Source organism: Fukomys damarensis, unplaced genomic scaffold, assembly GCF_012274545.1.
Source record: "Fukomys damarensis isolate Sample0158 unplaced genomic scaffold, DMR_v1.0_HiC HiC_scaffold_16, whole genome shotgun sequence".
NCBI lineage: Eukaryota > Metazoa > Chordata > Mammalia > Rodentia > Bathyergidae > Fukomys > Fukomys damarensis.
Window position 1 is genome coordinate 65,800,762 of NW_022900928.1, and position 17,732 is coordinate 65,818,493.

At 46.3% G+C, this 17,732-nt stretch overlaps 1 protein-coding gene across 1 annotated transcript in view; it reads left to right on the top strand.

Moving 5' to 3' along the window:
• Il10ra (interleukin 10 receptor subunit alpha) overlaps window positions 1-11,012 on the top strand; it is a 17,893-nt gene extending 6,881 nt beyond the window's left edge. The window contains exons 6-7 of the mRNA XM_010629363.3: window positions 3,979-4,100; window positions 7,405-11,012. Coding sequence (XP_010627665.1) covers window positions 3,979-4,100; window positions 7,405-8,355 — 1,073 coding nt within the window. The 3' untranslated portion in view covers window positions 8,356-11,012. The remainder of the gene's footprint in view (window positions 1-3,978; window positions 4,101-7,404) is intronic.
• The last annotated feature ends 6,720 nt before the right edge of the window (window positions 11,013-17,732 follow it).

A 17,732-nucleotide genomic window follows, 5' to 3' on the forward strand; every position in this document is an offset into this window, starting at 1 on the left:
TTTTTTTTTTTTTTTTTAACATTCATTCATTGATAAAAGAATTACTTTTGTTCTGATCTCAGCTTTATCACTTAGGAGATGTGTGATCTTGGGCACATGACTTTAAACTTCTGTGAGCCTGAGGATCCTAGTTGTAAAATGAGAGTGATGATTACTTCCTGAGCCTGTCCTAGGATCAGATGATGTTAAGGAAAGTACTGGGCACATGATAAAGGGTATATATTTCACAAGCATCTTATGAGAAAGGAACTATAATTTTTTCCATTTTATAGATGAACAAAATAAGGCTTATAAAGATTAAGTATGGTGCACAGTCCCACAGAAAGTGGTGAAGCTGGGATTTGAACCCATGTCAGACTGCCCCCAAAACCTCTATTCTCTTACCTATTAGAGGGGGCTGTGCAACTTCCCGACCACCTGACTGAGGGTATGGTGAGGAAAATAGTAAGACAATATAAAGGTTTACTACATAAAGGGAGATCTGCGATAGTCAAGGCTGAGACCACAAGGATCCAAATTTGCCACTATTTATTAATTACACAGCATTGCAGGGGGCATAAAGGCAGGTGTGAGGAACAATGAGGCTAAAGTGCTGACATGAGCTAGGCCTGTGTAAAGAGGGACAGTGCACTGCTGTGAAAAACAGGTCATGGTCAACAAGTTTACTGTTTTTTCTCTTTAGCTAACATTTGTTCTGGGCAAATGGCTGCATAAGAGTCCCAGAGTCCTCAGCTGCAATGTTACCTTGCTGTCGGAGTTGCCAGTGTCATTGACCATTGAGGCCTCATCTGTGGCCTTTGGCATGGAGAGTTCTGTTCCTGCATGCCAGCTGAAGGCTAGCAAATCATGTAGGCCTGGAACAAACTTACAGTTGAATCAACAGCCAATTCATAAACCAATTCAATGATATCTTATAGCCTACTCAGCATGGTTTCAAGCTGGTTCCCAGCAGTACCCCCTTTCTGCTTTTGTAGTTGCAGATGCTGAATCGGTGAGTCAAGGCTATATTGTATCTCGACAGTGACTGGTCTTAATACCTCTATGTCGTACTATGAATAAAAGCAAAAGAAGAATTCTAATGATTCCAAACATCCCAATATAAAGCCAAAAGTATGCTTTAAAATAGTTAAAGGGATTTAGTTGGTCAAAAGTTTTAGAAGTACTTAGATTGCATCTTTGAGAAGGTTTGCATTGGTGGACCTGGTGGCAGCAGACTCTCTGCAGCTCTAGGAGTCTCTTTTTTCCATGGTCACACATTCTGGGATGGCACCATAATGGTGTTCCCTTATCTGTCAGTATACAAGCATACCCTCATCTCCACATTAACTGCACTGGGCCCTTTTCTACCTTCTAGTTAGGACATCCTTTCACAATGCTTGTGCCTAGGGTGTATCTGTAGGTTCATCCTTGTTTGTACCAGTGGAGTTCTGATGGAATATATTTACTTTTCACAAGTGAATTTCAAATTTTTAAGTCAAAGTAACAAAGTATAATTGAGCATGTGGAGATAACCATACTCCTTTTTGTTTTTCTAGTTTTTTTTTTTAACTCTGTTGTGACATACATCGTTCTCTCATTACTTTTGCTTTAGGAACAGTGTGAGCTCTATCAAGTTAACAAACAACCATATATATTTTTGAGCAACCAGGATCTTTGGGAAGGAACAGTGTTGGCTTTTACCAAACTAACAATCAAACATATACATTCCCTTTGATAAATCACTTTTGCATGCTTTCTCTCAACATATGTAAGCTTTTTAGTCTTGTCATTCTCTTTTTATCTTTCTAACATGCAAAACTTTTTTAACCATATAAAAAGCCTCACGTATCCAAAGTATATGTCTTATTTATAACCTTTTTAATGCTCTCTCTCACTTATTATAACCCTTCTATAACAAACTTGGCTGCAGCCACTTGGATTTTAAAGTGTCCTTTTTTAAAAAAAATATTATTATATTTTAAATTTGACTGGTTGTCAAAAGACCAGCAACCTTTAATTAATGTTCTTATCCTAAATCAACAGAGTAGAGAGAAGAGCAAGCTAAACTATAATTATAATTCACAAACTTGTATAACAAATGTTTTAAGCACACCAACTAAACATCAATTTAAATTAGAACCAGAAGTACATTTATCAATTAGCTAAAATTTGTGATTTAATTTTTCTTGTTGTCCCCTTATTCCCGGCAGGACATGACTGCAGCTTTTTTGACTTTGGTCATTTAGCCCCAGGCTAAAGACAGAGTGGCCAGTCTGCAGCCTCCAGTATTGGGGTTCTAACACAGCACAAGGTCCTTGTGCTCAGATCTTGAATACCTTCAGAATAGATTTTAATAAGCCTAACATAAAAAGGTCTTTGAACTCTGTTATTATACTGTTTTAATTCTTTCAAAACCTGTATTTTATTTTCTGATGTTTATGTATCATTTGTTGGGGATTATTAGAATACTGTCCAGTTGTAACAGGAAAACAATAGGGCCCAATGGGATCTCCTATCAGTGTAGTCTGCCAAACAAATTGCTGATATTTAAACAGTCAGGGATGGTCTCTGCTAGCCTCCAGGGTCTCTGGAACCATGGGCCATGAGAGAGTTTTGCTTTCCTCCTCAGGTGGAAATTTCTCTTTTTTCTCTTCAGGAAGAGACATGGAAGCTATAGTAGTTGTCACTGCACGTAGTCCTAGCACTGACTTCACAAGACTCTAAGCTGAGAAAGTATCTGGAGCTGGTTGACCTCCCCAAGTGTGGGCTCTTCTTAGACTCTCACCTATTCTATCCCAACTCTCTGGGTCCAAAGTCCCCATCTGCAGAAAATACCTATTATATTTAATAATCTCCTGTAACACCTTAGATAGGCTATTAGCCAGGACACTTGCTCCTGACTGCTTTAGCAAAATGCGGAGCAATGGTATATATATCTCTGTTTCTCAGACGGCATATTCTGCTCCATGCTTTAATCCCACCTAAAAGCCTATTTGAGGTGGTGAGCACTAACCTCTCTCTCCTTCACTAAACATCTCCAAAGCTGTCCCACAAATCCTTCACTGTATCTGCTCTCCAGTGGCATCTACTCTGAGTGGCCTTCATTCAATCAAGCTATAAATGCCCCTGTTTGGGGCACCAGTTGTCAGAGGCTGTGCAACCCACCAACCACCTGACTGAGGGTATGGTGAGGAAAAGAATAAGACAAGATAAAGGTTTACTGCATAAAGGAGAGTTCTGGATGGTCAAAGCTCTTGCAAGGCGGAGGCCACAAGGCTCCAAACTTACCTCTATTTATTGACTACACAGCATTGCAGGGCTTTAAAGGCAGGTGTGAGGAACAACAAGGTGAAGGTGCTGACATGAGCTAGGCCTGTGTAAAGAGGGACAGTGCATTGCTGTGAAAAACAGGTCATGGTCAACAAGTTAACTATTTATTCTCTTTAGCTAACATTTGTTCTGGGCAAATGGCCGCATAGGAGTCCCAGAGTCCTCAGCTGCAATGTTACCTTGCTATCAGAGTTGCCACAGTGTCACTGACCATTGAGGCCTCATCTGTGGCCTTTGGCATGGAGAGTTCTGTTTCTGCATGCCAGCTGAAGGCTAGCAAGTCATGTAGGCCTGGAACAGACTTACAGTTGAACCTACAGCCAATTCATAAACCAATTCAATAATATTTTATAGCCTGCTCTGTGTGATTTCAAGCTGGTCTCAGGCACTTATCTGCTGTACAACTTTGACTGATTGTTCTGTGTATCCTCACATAAGGGAGCTGAAGGCCAACTTAGTGTGTCTGATGAGAGAACCCTTCAGGGCAGGGGTTGAAAGTCCAGAGGGATTCACAGGAAACTAGATGCATCTAGAACTGAGACATAGAAGTTCTTGTAGGGATGTTCTGGGGCCATTTATTGAGTGGTTCCTAAGAATAGAAGGGGTCTCTGGGGACTGAATCTGTGTTTCATGGTGCCAACCTACAAATGCTTCTCTCTGGGCCTGCAGATTTCACCATGACCAACCTTAGTATCTTCTTCGCCCTCATCTTGCTGCTCTGTGGACCCCTGGCTTACTGTCTGGTCCTCCACCTGTATGTGCGGCGCCGAGGGACACTTCCCACTGCCCTGGTGAGTCTCCTGGGCCCTCCCCCATCCCTCCAGGTACTTTGGAGCCCTAGAGAAGGCAGAGAACTCTTTCCCTCCCATACAATCCAATCAACTCTGTCATTACCAGAAGGCACCCACATGGAATGGTGCACCTTTGGGACAGAAGGAGGAACGAACACAAAGCCCAGACCCAAGAACTGGTACTTCCCAATAGCCTAGATACCACACACACTCTCACACACACACACACGCGCACACACACTGAGTAATCACACACACTGGGTAATCATACACCCCAGTGACCATGAGGCATTGGGACCAGCTCCTTTGCATTAGTACCAGTTATCGTCCTGATTTTATAGATGAGGACACTAAGACACAGAGAGATTGTTCTATGCACAGGGTCTACAGGTAGAAAGTGTCAGAGAGGCAGCCTATCTTCCCACCCCTCATGGCCGTGAGGGAGGGCTCCAATAGAGGAAGAAAGAAGGGCTGAGGCTGTCAGAGAGGGAGGGAGGAGGGGCTTCGTGGAGGAGGACAGGACCCCCACCCCTTACAGGCAGGATGTATCCGTGGCATCCCAGACTCTCACACTCAATGAGCAAGGCCTGAGCAGCATTTTCTAAACCTCAGCTCATCTTTGTCCTGGATTCAGTCTGTATCAAAGGTCACCTGTCAGTCCCCAGAGCTGGCCTTGCTGTGTGATGGCCATGGGCTCATCTGCAATTGGCCCAGCTCAGTAAGGGAAGCAGGGGCCCCAAGGAAGCTCACAGTGGGAAGGGAAATCTGCAGAGAGATCCAGGATCTGCAGAACAAACAAGGAGAGAGACAAACAAAAGGCTCTCTAAAATTATTTTGAGTTAGAACTCCAGAAAGGAGAGGTGGAGATGACACAGCAGGACTGTTTGGCCTTTGCAGGCAAGAAAGAGCTGCTTGCCAAGCTCCATACCCTGCGTAGACAAGTGTGATGAGGAGACTAAAGAACGGGAGGCCCTTACAGCCCTCAGTGGTTTTACAGTTATTTCCATTCTGGCTGAAGCATGTAGTCATTGCCCGTTCTCTGTGCTCCAGGCAGATCAATTCCACAAACACATATCCACTGGACTGTTTCACAGCACCCTGAGCATGTGCCACATGCAGGGTCTGGAGCCAGGATGGTGGTGGCTTAGAGATAAACATGAACCAGGACTGAATCTAGGGACAGAGATGGAGAAGATAGTTGGAGGGCAGACAGAAGGAGTTCCTGCTGTGATGGGGGAGGTGAGATTGCTGGCTGGGAGTCAGGAGATGCATCTGGGAGGAGTCAAGTGGTAATTGAGCTAGTTACTGAAACCCACCACATGCAAAATGTCACTGGGAAGAAGCTGATTAATGCGGTTGCTGGTCCCCAGGGGCTTGACTACAGCCACTATGTAAACAATTAGCTTTAATGCAAAACACTGAAAGAGACACAGATGCAAAAATGTAGCAAAGGTGACAAGACAAATGACTGCTGGTTCGATTCTTCCGTGCCTTTGGATCACAGGATCGAATATCCTCCAGGATGTTCTCTCCTCCGGATAAATACAGTCCTGTGGCCCTTATCTAATGACCTCAGTCGTGACTAAATATATGAATAACTTATGCTGCCTGGGGCACTTACAGTTCCCTAGCTTGTCCTCATTCAGCAGCTGCTTTGATCTGTTCTATTTAGCAGCCCATCAAGGTAAGCAGGGGGTCTCAAAGCAGGACAATTAAGTACAGATTCCAGGTTTGCTCTTTGCTGCTGTGTGGCTGGGTGAAACTCTGATCTTCTTTCAGTTTTTCTCTAAGAAACAGAGGCCATAATACTTCCCTTACAGAATTATCAGAGGGCACAGTTCAATTCAGCATATCGAGTACCTTCGATGTACCACAGAAGGTTCTAACCATGGTACCTGCTTAACCACAGCATGAGGAAACATGTGCTTTCATTAATTCCATGTTGCAGGAACTAAAGATCATAGAAGATAAGCAATTTGGCCCAAGTGACAAAGTTAACAAAAGGCAGAGCTGGGATTTAATCACCAAGCAAGGTGACAGTAATAGGGACTCAACCAATAAGAGCCACATTTGAGTCATCAAATGCAGTTAGTCCCTGACTTATGAACACTCAAGTTGTGAACTTTCACAGGTGTACTGTATAAGACTCGCTATCAGCTTAGAAATGAATCATTCTTAAAAATAGCTCTTCCAGATCATAACTCATTTATAAGTTAGAGACCTACTGTACCCCAAATATGAGGGCAGATATGCAACAGTAAGTCAGTCATCAAACCTGAGTGACTGTTGGTGCCTGCTCAATATAGGCTCTGGGTCAGAGTGGCAAACAAGGCTAGACAGTTACAGCTCTCAAGGGGCTTATGTTCTACGAGGGGTGAATGTGGATATGTATGCTGAGAGGGGAAAGAAATAAAATAATTATAGAAGAAACCCAAAGAAATAAAATAATTATAGGAACTAAGTACCAGGAAGCAGTAAACAAGGTTAACATGGAGAGAGAATGGCTCAACGTTTCTCTGGCGAGAGCAATCAGGAAGGCTTTTACTGAAGAGGTGACTTCGGCTGAGACCTGAGTGATAGGAGAACCAAGCCTTACGGAGTACTGAGTACTGCTCTCATGAGAAAGCTCAATACGTGCAGGGGCTCTGAGGTAGCATCACACTGGATGTGTCCAGGGACAGACAGACCAGTGTTATGACTGGGACAAGGGAGTGAAAAGGGGCAGGACTGAGTGACTTCAGCAGTTAATGGGAATAAGGACCCTGGCTGCTCAGTCCTCCACCTCATGCTGCAGTCACCCTGTTTTGTGTGGGCCACACCTCATCGAGTAGAGAAATTAATTTGGTGTCTTGCAGCCAGAATTTTAAAAATCAAACTCGGTAGGATAGGATAGAATAGCATGGACAGAATATATCATGGCACATAGGTGATAAGTATTATTTTGTGAAATTTGTCCATTTATATGTAAGTTACATATACTGGTTGTTATGTGATGTTTTGTTTTGTTTTTTTTTAACTTGGGGTCATTATCAAAAAAGTTTGAAACACACTTCTGAAAGGGTTGGTCCATTCGGCTCTCAGGTTTGAAAAGCCCATGGGGATGAAATCATCTGAGACCTTTCAGGCTCCCATTCCATCTGGGCTTGGAGAACACCAGCTTCCTAGGGACTTCTCCTGGGCCAAACTGGGTGTGATTCCAAAGCACACCCAGATGAGCACTCTGCAGTGCAGCCCAGGCTCTGCAGCCCCCATCAGGTCCCCTCCCGGACCCACTGCCTCTCTTACTCTGTCCTCTCCTCTTCAGGTCTTCAAGAAACCCAGCCCCTCGATCCTCATCAGCAAGCCGCCCTACCCAGAGATGCAGGACATCATTCACCCTCTACATGTACAGACCTTCCTGAAGGTGTCTCCAGAGCACTTGAACCTGCATGGCAGCATGAACAGTGGCTTCGGCAGTGCCAAGCCATCCCTGCAGATGGAAGAGCCCCACTTCTTCCTCCCTACCCCTCACCCCCAGGCCTGTAGTGCTCTAGGAAAGGGGAAGCCCCCAGATCTGCAAGGCAGCTGCAGTGATGGTGGCAGCAGCGGTGGCAGCAGCAGCAGCAGCAGCAGCAGCAGCACAGACAGTGGGATCTGCTTGCAGGAGCCCAGCCTGAACCCTGGCTCTGGGCCCCCTTGGAAGCAGAAGGCGGGGAGCACAAGTCAAGGCCAGGATGACAGTGGCATCAGCTTTGTCCGAAACTCTGAGGGGCAACCTGGGAGCACACAGGACAGTTCACTCTTGGGCCACATAAATCTCCTAGGGCCGGAGGCCCCTGCAGAAGAAGACCCAGATACAGTGACCTTCCAGGGCTACCTGAAACAGACCAGATGCACTGAAGAGAAGACAGCCATAGCAGCCTGCTTGGAGGAAGACACTCCTTTGACAGATGGCCTTTGCCCACAGTTCAGGACATGCCTGGATCCTGAGGCAGGCTGGCCTCCCCCAGCTCTGGCCAAGGGCTATTTAAAGCAAGATCCCTCAGGAATAACTCTCGCTCCTGCAGGTGTCCCACCAGAGCAGTGTAATCAGCTGAATGAAGAGTGGCCACTGCTGGGCTTGACTATTTTTGGTAATCTGGGACCATCTGACTGGAATTTTGCTCATGATCTTGACCCTCAGGACTGTATGGCGGCCCCAGAAGGCCTCTTGGGCAGCTTTGACTCAGACCTGGTCACCCAGCCTCAGATCTCCAACCTGTACTCAAGTGAGTGACTTGAGCCAAGGGGCTGTTTTTTATTTCAGCCATTGCCTGATCTCCCACTAAGAGCAGGAGGAGGTACCCAGGGGTCAGAAGAAGATGCAGGCCAGTTTGAGCATTTTATGCAAGCCCTTGGGGTCAGTTGTAGCCTGTCTGCTAGGGCAGGTGCCACCGTCTTGATGGAGTGGTGCAGGGGGCACAGATGGTGCTGACCTGATCTGCTGAGTGGGCCCTGCAGACCTTGGCAGAGCCAAGAAGAGCAAGGCAGAGACCTCCTCCCTCTTTGGGCCTTTTTTCTGTACCATAAAGTAGTCTGTGCTCAAAGAACCACAGGATTTTCTTGAGACAAGGTGAGGCTGTCAGGCTGAAGTCAGCTCAGATGCCTTCTCCAGGTCAGCCGAGTGTCAGGGCCTTTGGCAGGTTGGAGGGCTATGAAGTGGAGCTCCTGGGCCCCTGAGACTGCAAGAGTCATTTTTAGAAGAGAGGGAGCAGAGCAGAGTTTGATCTGAGGAGCGGTGGGTCACAGGGAGATGCTCTGCCAACGGCGGTCTTCTTAGGCAGGAAACCCGTCACTGGAAGAGTTTCAAGTATGTCTGTGCTGGCCTGGAAGTCAGACAGTTACTACATCACTACAGACCCAAGGAGGGACAAAGGGACTGAGACCTAGGACACAGACCCTGCAGACTCTGCACTAAAAGAAGTGAACTCTGGAACCCATCTGCCCAGAGCCAGCCTCCTTCTCGTGCCAAGGGCTGACATCTAGGAGGAGTCCTTGGTATTGTGCCTGGATGACTGCCAGTCACTGGGCCTGGAGGGGCAGATGTGGGCCTTACTTTCCTACTATTCATTTAGAGTCTCTTCAAACAAAGTCAGTTTACAGTCCCCAGGCAAGGATACTAGGAGGGGTGACATGCCTGTGGATACCCTCCAGAGCCATCCTTGGCTCTACATTTCTCTGTGGCATTCTAAAATGGGCCTTCTGGCCCAGGAATTGCCACCATGACCTCTGCCACTCTGCCAAGAAGCTCATGGTGCCATTCTGATAATTCCCTCTGGAAATGGGCCAAAGGGAGGATTGCTCAGGGTTTCCTTGACAGTTTTATTTATTTGTTTTGCTCACTTATTTATTGAAGAGGCAGCATAGTTCAGGAAAAGAATTCTGGGTCTCTCAGGAACCCTGGAGTTCTAGTTTTGCATTCACTCTTTCTAGTTGTATGACATTGGGCAAGTCACTTCTCTTGAGCCTCAGCTTCCTTGTCTGAAAAACTGGAAGAGATGTTTGTTTTGTGGAATTCATAATGACACAAAGAAAACGGATGTGAATGTGCCTTGAGCACAGATCTCTCTGAATGAGTGGTGTGTGTGTTTTTAATTCCAGTAAATCATTAGAACCAGTGGGGATCCTGTGAAACCACACAGATTTCTCATGAGGACTTGGTTGCTGATAATTGGGGATGATATGGAAAAGAATGTGTGATGTTGCTTTAAGGAAACAAGTGAGGATTCAGGCTCAGATCAAACAGATCCAGCTTCAAAATCCTGTGCTAACACATATTGCTGTGACTGGAAAAATTATTCAACCTCTCAGAGTTTCTGATTTCCCATCGATAAGGTAGAGATGGTAGCTCCTCCTGGGCATGTTGTAAGGTTAAGTGAGATGGCCTATACAAGCATTTAACACAGTGCTGGGCATGTGGTGCTTTATGTGTAAACAGCTGGTGACCCTGTAAAAGAAATATACAGCTTTTCTTGAAATAGATGGAAAATGAAAGAGATAAGGAGTTTGCCGAAAACCAAAAAGGAAACAGTGGAAAGTACTGCAGTGTTTTGGATGTGCACTCCGACAATGGAAAGGAGACTACGTGAGGCCAGCCCTTCCAGGAAAAGGACAAACCAAACCTCCCTGGAGCCACACCTGCTTACCTCGCCCTGGAGGTGTGTCCTGGGTGGTTCTCATAAGTGCGGAAGCCAGCTGTGACCTGCTCAGCCTGCTGCTTCCACGAAAAGCCACACGTGGGTTTGAATCTCTCCTTAAGCTCAGCCCAGCAGCTTGAGCTAACCTAGGGCCTCTGGTTTGCTGCACTTTGGCTCAATCTGAATGCCTGAGCAGGTGACCAGGGACACCTCATCTCTTTCCCCCTGTAGCATCGCCAACATGCCGCTCCCCTCTCACTATGAGAAAGCGTGCAGTTCTGGAGAGACAACCGTGCTAACCCTCCAGAGAACTTGGCTAATACCACACCATCTTGGACTTGCTCATTCCTAACTGGAGACCTTCTTGTTAGGATTGAAGAGATGCAGGTTACTTTCCTCTGGAAACAAGGTGTTGCTGATGGCTTCTTCCCCATGGAAGAGTTCCCTGGGGCAGGTGGGATGAAACCTGACCAAGAAGTAGATATAAAGGTGCAGATAATAAGAATTATCCTCTGAAAAGGAACTGGAACTGATTTGGTTGAAAGAGACAGCATGTGGAGCAGCCTGCAGGACAGAGGGGAGGTGGGTGATGCCAGCCTGTTCCCTTTGCTGGAATGAATGGGAGTCTGCTAGCTCCTTGCCTGGCCTTGAAGCTACTATCTGAGTACAGGTCAGGGCCTGGGCTGTGGGAGACACTGACAGAGTTCTTCCGGGCAGCAAGGCTTCTCTGGAATTTGTATTAAAGTCCCCAACAGAAGGCCCCTGTTGTTCATCAGCTGAGCAGCGTCTTCGAGGGCTTTTCCAGACTGAGGGAGTGTGTGATTCTGTGTTTGTATGAGCTAATGGAACTTCCTCTTAGTAAGAAGAGAGGGGAAATGGGCCAACATTGATGGAAGAGGAAATTCTATTCAACTGTGTTTTCCTGAATTTGTAAATAACAGTGGTCAAGGGAGTTGCCTTGTCCCCCCAAGTATACCTTGATATCCTATCCCATGTACACACGGTCACAGAAACCCACAGTCCCTGGGGTCTGTGCTCACCACTGGGGGGTCTGTACTCACCTCACTGTGCTCCCACTGGGTGAACTTTGTCTGAGCGCCACATGTGGCCAGCAGGGAAATGGGAGCTGTAGGCTGTACCCACCTGGGTCAGCAGGCTGAGAACTAGGAGAGGGAGGTCCAGGCAGTTAGGACTGATTTTATCAAGACTCAGCCTAAAGGGCCTGCGATACTAGGAAGCTTGACTCATTCATTTCCTGTAATGCTCATAGAGTTGAGGGTGTTTTTTTTTTTAAGCAAACCCACAACTTAAAATTCAATGCATTATTATTAATGACCCACGGCACATTTCCTCACTGTGAGATCCATCTTAACTTCACTTAGTTTCCCATAAACATCCAAAAAGGGTGATGGGACCAAGCCAGTACTCTAGTGAGGGAGAGCTGGGTAGGATGAAATTAGTGTTTTAGAAAAGATGACCCTGGCCAGAGCATAAAGCATGAATCAAAGGACACAAGGCAGGAGCCAGGTAGACCTGACGGGAAGCTTTTGTTATAGTCAGCATTTCATCTCTTCAGTGAACAGCTACCAGGTGACAGGCATGATGTTCAGCCCTGTGTATGGAGCATCACTTCATGGAGCACCATCTGGTTGTAAAGGTTATTATCAAGCACATGGACACACTGAAAAACGCATCATTACGATCAGTGATCAGTGCCGTAAAAGAAACTAATATTCCATGAGAGATGTGGCAGGAAGCAGGGTAGGAGGCTGTGTTGGTTCTGGCTATAACAGATAGCATAGCCCAGGCACTCTCTCAAAGGGCCTTTACTTCTCATCTTTCTGGAGGCTAAGAAGCCCAGGGCCAAGGTGCCCCCTGATTAAGTTACTGGTGAAGACATCCTCCTAGCTTGTAGTTGCCTTCTCACTTTGTCTCCATGTGGTAGAGAAGGAGAATCCTAGTCTCTTCTCCTCCTTTTATAAAGGATACATGTCCTCCTTGGTCTGTGAATTAAGGCGAGGGGACTTCCGGGCCGATACCATACTTTGCCTTGGGGGTTAGTTTGTACGCAGAGATCCCACTTCCTCCTGGTCAGGGTGGGAAGATGCCACTAAAGCTGTGATAATCATAGACCAAGATAATACCTGCTGAGGACCTAACTCTAGAACAACATAGTAGAGGTTAAAGTTCCACTTTAGGGGAAAGCTCAGCTTTTCTATAAACTTATACTCTGTCCTACAAGAATGATTTGTTCTTTTACTAGCCTGTGGCACCTACCATCGCTGTTCCTAGAGTCACTCACCACCCCCTCTGATTGCTTATGTGTACTCAATAAATAGTGGTAGGCTTGGAGAGTCTTTGTCTTTCACTGAGTCTGAGACACTGACCTCCCAGTCCCCCATTTATCTACAAAATTTTGTCTATTACCCTCCACTGTAGCCCTTAAGCAGATAGCTGTGGGACTTGGCTGGTCCCCAATAGACACCAATTCCATCATCGGGGCTCCACCGCCGTGGCTTCATCTAAACCAAATAACCTCCCAAAGGCCCCATCTTCAAATGCCACCACACAGGGTTAGGACAGCAAGAGATGAATTTAGGAAGACATCAACATTCAGTCTGTTACAGAAGCTTAGTAGTCTGATCAAATGACAATATTGAATGGGAGTGATGGCAAGGAATGGCAATGAAGTAACAGAGAAAGAGTAGGCAAGATAGGGAGACAGGCTGGAGTGAAAGGAATCATACTAGATCCTGCTGATAAACATGAAATGTGGACCCAGAAGGGAGACCTGGGTGTAGAGGGTGAGAGGCGATGGTAAACTTGGCTTGATGGTATCATCCAAAGAAAAGGTCTGCAGCTGTTTGCAAGGCAGGCCTGACACCAGGGGAGGGCTCAGTGCTGGGGATTCTAATACAAGACCTTCATTGCTCTGTAACCCATGTTGTGGATGAGCCCATAGCCCTGAGTATGGACATACGGAGATGGACCTGGAGAAAATGCCTGAGCCCCCTGCAGCCTTGTATGCTGCAGGGTGTTCAGCTGATGACTTCCTGCCTAGAGGAAGAGCAGACTTGTCCTTTCAGCTGGTGGAGTGGCTGGAGTCATGCCTGTGCTGGGAATCTGTTGTGCAGACCCCAGCCCAGGTTCTCTATGGGGCTTCTGGGACAATTGCAGCCCACCATGGAGAATGCAATAGCAAAGGGCCCCAGTTAGTAAACATCCCCTCCACCAGGCAGAGAGACTGTGTCACAGGCATGGTCAGAGAAGCGGGGTGGGAATAGGACCATAAAAGTGTAGGTAGAGGATGTCACACCTGTATTCCTCTACTTGCACAGGCAAGTGGGGTTGGTAGAGGTTAAGGCCTCACCATGGCTCTAGAGAGAACATTCTTCAGGATCCTGCTACCTGGTCGACCCAGCCCTGACAATGTCCTTTGCCCTTTACTTCCCCACATCCCTTCATCCTATCCCCCTGGGCAGAGTTTCTCACAGCTTGACTTGCATCAAAAGAACCTGGTGTATTTGTCTTCTTAGGCTTCTCCCAGAAGCCCAGAGTTTCTTTATGCTGGTTCCCAAGAGCCTGCTTTAGGAGACAAGTTACAGGTGATCAAGTCATAGGTGATTCCAGTACACACTTAAGTCTGAAAATGTTTCACTCCTCTAGGAAAACACGATGATTTGCTACTTGACACACAAAAATTGGTCTCTGTTCCCCTTACACAGTATAACCTTGTATGTACCTTCAAGTGCCACCTGAATACTGATGACTTCCAAGGGTGCAAGCAGGATTTGTCCCCCTAAACTACTCGACTGTCTTCCCACCAGCTCCCTTTGGATGCCTTGCAGAAATCTCAAAATTACATTATCCCTAACAGCAACCTGCATGAACCTACCTACCATGAACCACTCTTTTTCCAGCCCCACTCTTTTCTCTGAGTAAAGCACATCACTACCCACCCCCAAATTCAGGCCAAAACCCTGAAGGGAGCCATCCCTTTCTGCCCCACATTTTTAATCCATCAGGCAGGAACCAGCTCTACCTTGCAGACAGAGTAGCTCCAATCATTTGTTGTCACACCCAGCCATGCCATCCTGGTCAGGTCCATTATTACCTCTCCTCTGGACCAGTTGGCTGCTGTAGCTTCTCTTTGCTTCCTCAGTCTTCTATGTGCCATCACCAGAAGAGCCAAGTCAGAAAGCAAATGATGTGCAGTAGGCGTGGAGATGAGACTTGGTTAGCACAAAGGAAGCTGGTGCTCTCTCAGAAATGGGTACTCCAGGGAAGGAATGGGAGGAGGGCTCTGAGAGTAGGCAAGGTTGGGAATCAGAGGCCTCTGCTGTGTATGCTGTGATAATGTGCTCAGGGTGAATGACATGCACAGAGGACATTTGGCCCAGCTGCAGTGTTCTGGGCTACCCTTGGAGAAGACAGGCCAAGGGTTCTGAAAACTTCTTGGTTAGCACCTCCTTCTTTCCCACCCTTCACAGTCACCTCTTTGAAAGAGCAGTGTCCACCCACTGACTTCTTCCAACTGCTTCTGCTTCATCTGCAACTCCAGAGACAGCACTGTGTATTCTACAGACCAGGAACAGCACCCCTGCTGTTGTACAGCCCAGGGGTCCCTCACCCCCACCCCACTCCTCTGCACACTTTAGTCTCCACCTCTCTATTGGATTTGCCCCCAGGGACATGCTACCAACTCCTACCTGCTGGTAACTTCCAGCCCAGACTCATTCCTTCCATGCTTAGATACAGAGTTCTCACTTCCATCTTCCTCCAACATGCCCAAGCATGAATCACCATTTTTTCCTTCTTAGTTTTGGTTTTCTGCAGTGTTGCCCATCCTGGTTAATGCCATTCCCACCCACACAGTCATGGGAATCATGGAGAACCTGCCTCACCTTCCCCTTTCCCCTGGTGGAAAAGCTGACCATCAGGTGGCCTACTGGTCTCACTCCTTCAAAAGCCCCTCAGCAATTCTCTCTTCCTCTTTCCTCCATCCCCACCCAATTTAGTACTCATCATCACTCATTGGGATCATTTACCACAACCTTCTGGTCAATGAGGCTTCTCAGCCTCCAGCACCCCTTGCCTCCAAATAACCTTCCCTACTGCTGATTGAATTAAGGGGACTAAAATGCAAATTTGGGCTTTTCATTCCACTTTCCAGTGGTTCCCCACTGCCTATGAGACAACACTCAAATCTTAGCTTCAACCAGAAGTTTCTTCAGGATCCCCATCTCTTCCTCTTCTGTTCCCATTTCTTTCCCTTCACATCCTCACTGCCTCTCCCTTCCAGCCCTCACGTACCCCAGCCTTCCCCCATGTGCCATGCTGTGCCTGCCTCCAGGCCTCTGTGCATGCAGCTCCTCACCCCAAATGTTCTTCTTACACTTTGCTCCTTCAAGGTAGCTCAAGTGTCCTGCCCTGCAAAGGCTTTCTGGTCCACTCAGACCCTACTTGTACTTTTAATAGAGCACTTCAGTGCCTCTCTAGTCTATAAGAATTAAAGAGTTGGTGTGACATAGTCTCTCTGTGCCTGGAACAGTGCGAAGTACCTAGCAGTGTTGCACACGCATTTGCTGTGCTGAACTAAAGGAGTGCAATGGGTGATCTAGCATGATATGTTAAGTGGAGCTTGGAAGACTCTAAAATTGAGTCATGTGGCAGGTGCTATATGACCTGGGCCTGTAGCTCAAAGCTGGGGTGAAGAGACAGAATAAGTAATGGAGCAAACACTCTACAGTCTGATGCCAGGGAGCAAAGAAGGCATGGTGGTCACATGGAGGGCTGTCTGTCCATTTGCTTAGCCTAATGGACTCTGTTAGGTGGTTGGGTTGCAGATGGCCCCCAAAAAAGAGGAAGAGGCAACAGCCCCAGGGAGTGGGAAACTTTCTGCTGTGATTCAGCCCTCAGAAGATCTGTGTTCATGGCTCACCACTCTATTTATTCTCTGGACATGAGTTTCGGGTCAGCTATGGCCCTCAGTCTTCTTGTTGGTCAAATAGAGGAAGTAGGTGTGGCCAATTTCCTTCCTTAACATCCTGTGTATATTGCCCTCATGGAATGTACTATGTTCAGTGCTCATTTTGATGTAGGAGATAGGGCATGGCAAAGCTGGCTGGGGAAATGAGCAGGACATGTTAATTACAAGATCCCAGGGTAATTTGAGGACCCCATATGTAGAATTTCTTGAAAGCTCCCACTAGATGTGGATGGCATAAAAAAAGAGTGACCATCATGGAAAGCCACTACTGTGCATGAGTTTCCAGAATAGCCTGCCCCATCTTTCTCAGACACAGCGTGTACTTTTATTTTTGCTTTTGCCCTCTTTTTCTCTTTTTTTGGCCCAAGTTGGCTCTGCAGAGCTGATTTTCCCCATACTCATTTATCCCACACTTTTCAAGCAAACTTTTGGCAGTGTTATTAGCTTGTCTCATCCAATTCTTTGTTCAAGGAAAGAAGGACATAGAATACTTTTGACTGTTGAGCCATTTCTAAAGAAATCACCCTATAACAATTTCACTGTGCTGGGCAGGGTGGCCACGCCTGTAATCCCAGCACTCAGGAGGCTGAGGCAGAAGGATCACTGCAAGTTCAAGGCCAGCCTGGGCTACATAGTGAGTTCAGGGCCAGCCTGAACTACAAAGAGAGACCCTTCCCCAAAAAACCAAAAAAATGAAAAAACAACAATTTCACTGTGGGCCCCTTGATTCATCTCTGTATCCTTGGCACCCAGCAGATTGTGGCACCTAACACATTGTGATGGGTGTTCAATAAATTTTTGTTGACTGAATGCATGAATGAATAATTTCCTCTTTTCATGTAAAAGAAGCATTTGAAAGCAGTAGAAAGAAGTTGAAGAGGTATAATATCCAACATGAGATGACAATGATAGTGATAGTTGACTGAGGCTAAGGAGAAACTTGGGAGACATTAGGCTAAGCCTAAAAGAACGCTGTCCACATAAAGAACAAGAAACTAGAGAAATTTATAGCCACATGGATGTACATTGAGGCCATACTATTAAGTGAAATTAATAGGACATACGTGTAAATACCAAATAGTATCTCTGGTGTAAATAAGGTTCAAGTTGTATAACTGATGATGTGAAATAGGAAGAAAGGGTCCAAAGGAGTAGGGGAAGTGGGAAGGGTAGGGGAAAGGAAAGAAGGGAAAAGAAAAAATATGAGAACAGGAAAAAATGGAAACAAAGTCTTTGTAAATAGGGAAGGGTGGAGAGGGTGAAGGGAGGGCAGGGGAATGGGGAAAAAATAAGAACCAAGATATATCATGTAAAGGTACAAGATCCCAATGATGAATGTAACTGTAGCGTGTACCTAAAAGTACCAGTAAACTTAATGAAAAAATAAAAAAGAAGGCTAAACATAAGTATGATTTGAAATTTTATTTTTCAGGCTTGTATCTTTTTCTCAGCTTAATCACAAGATACCATAATTATTCCTTCTCCTGC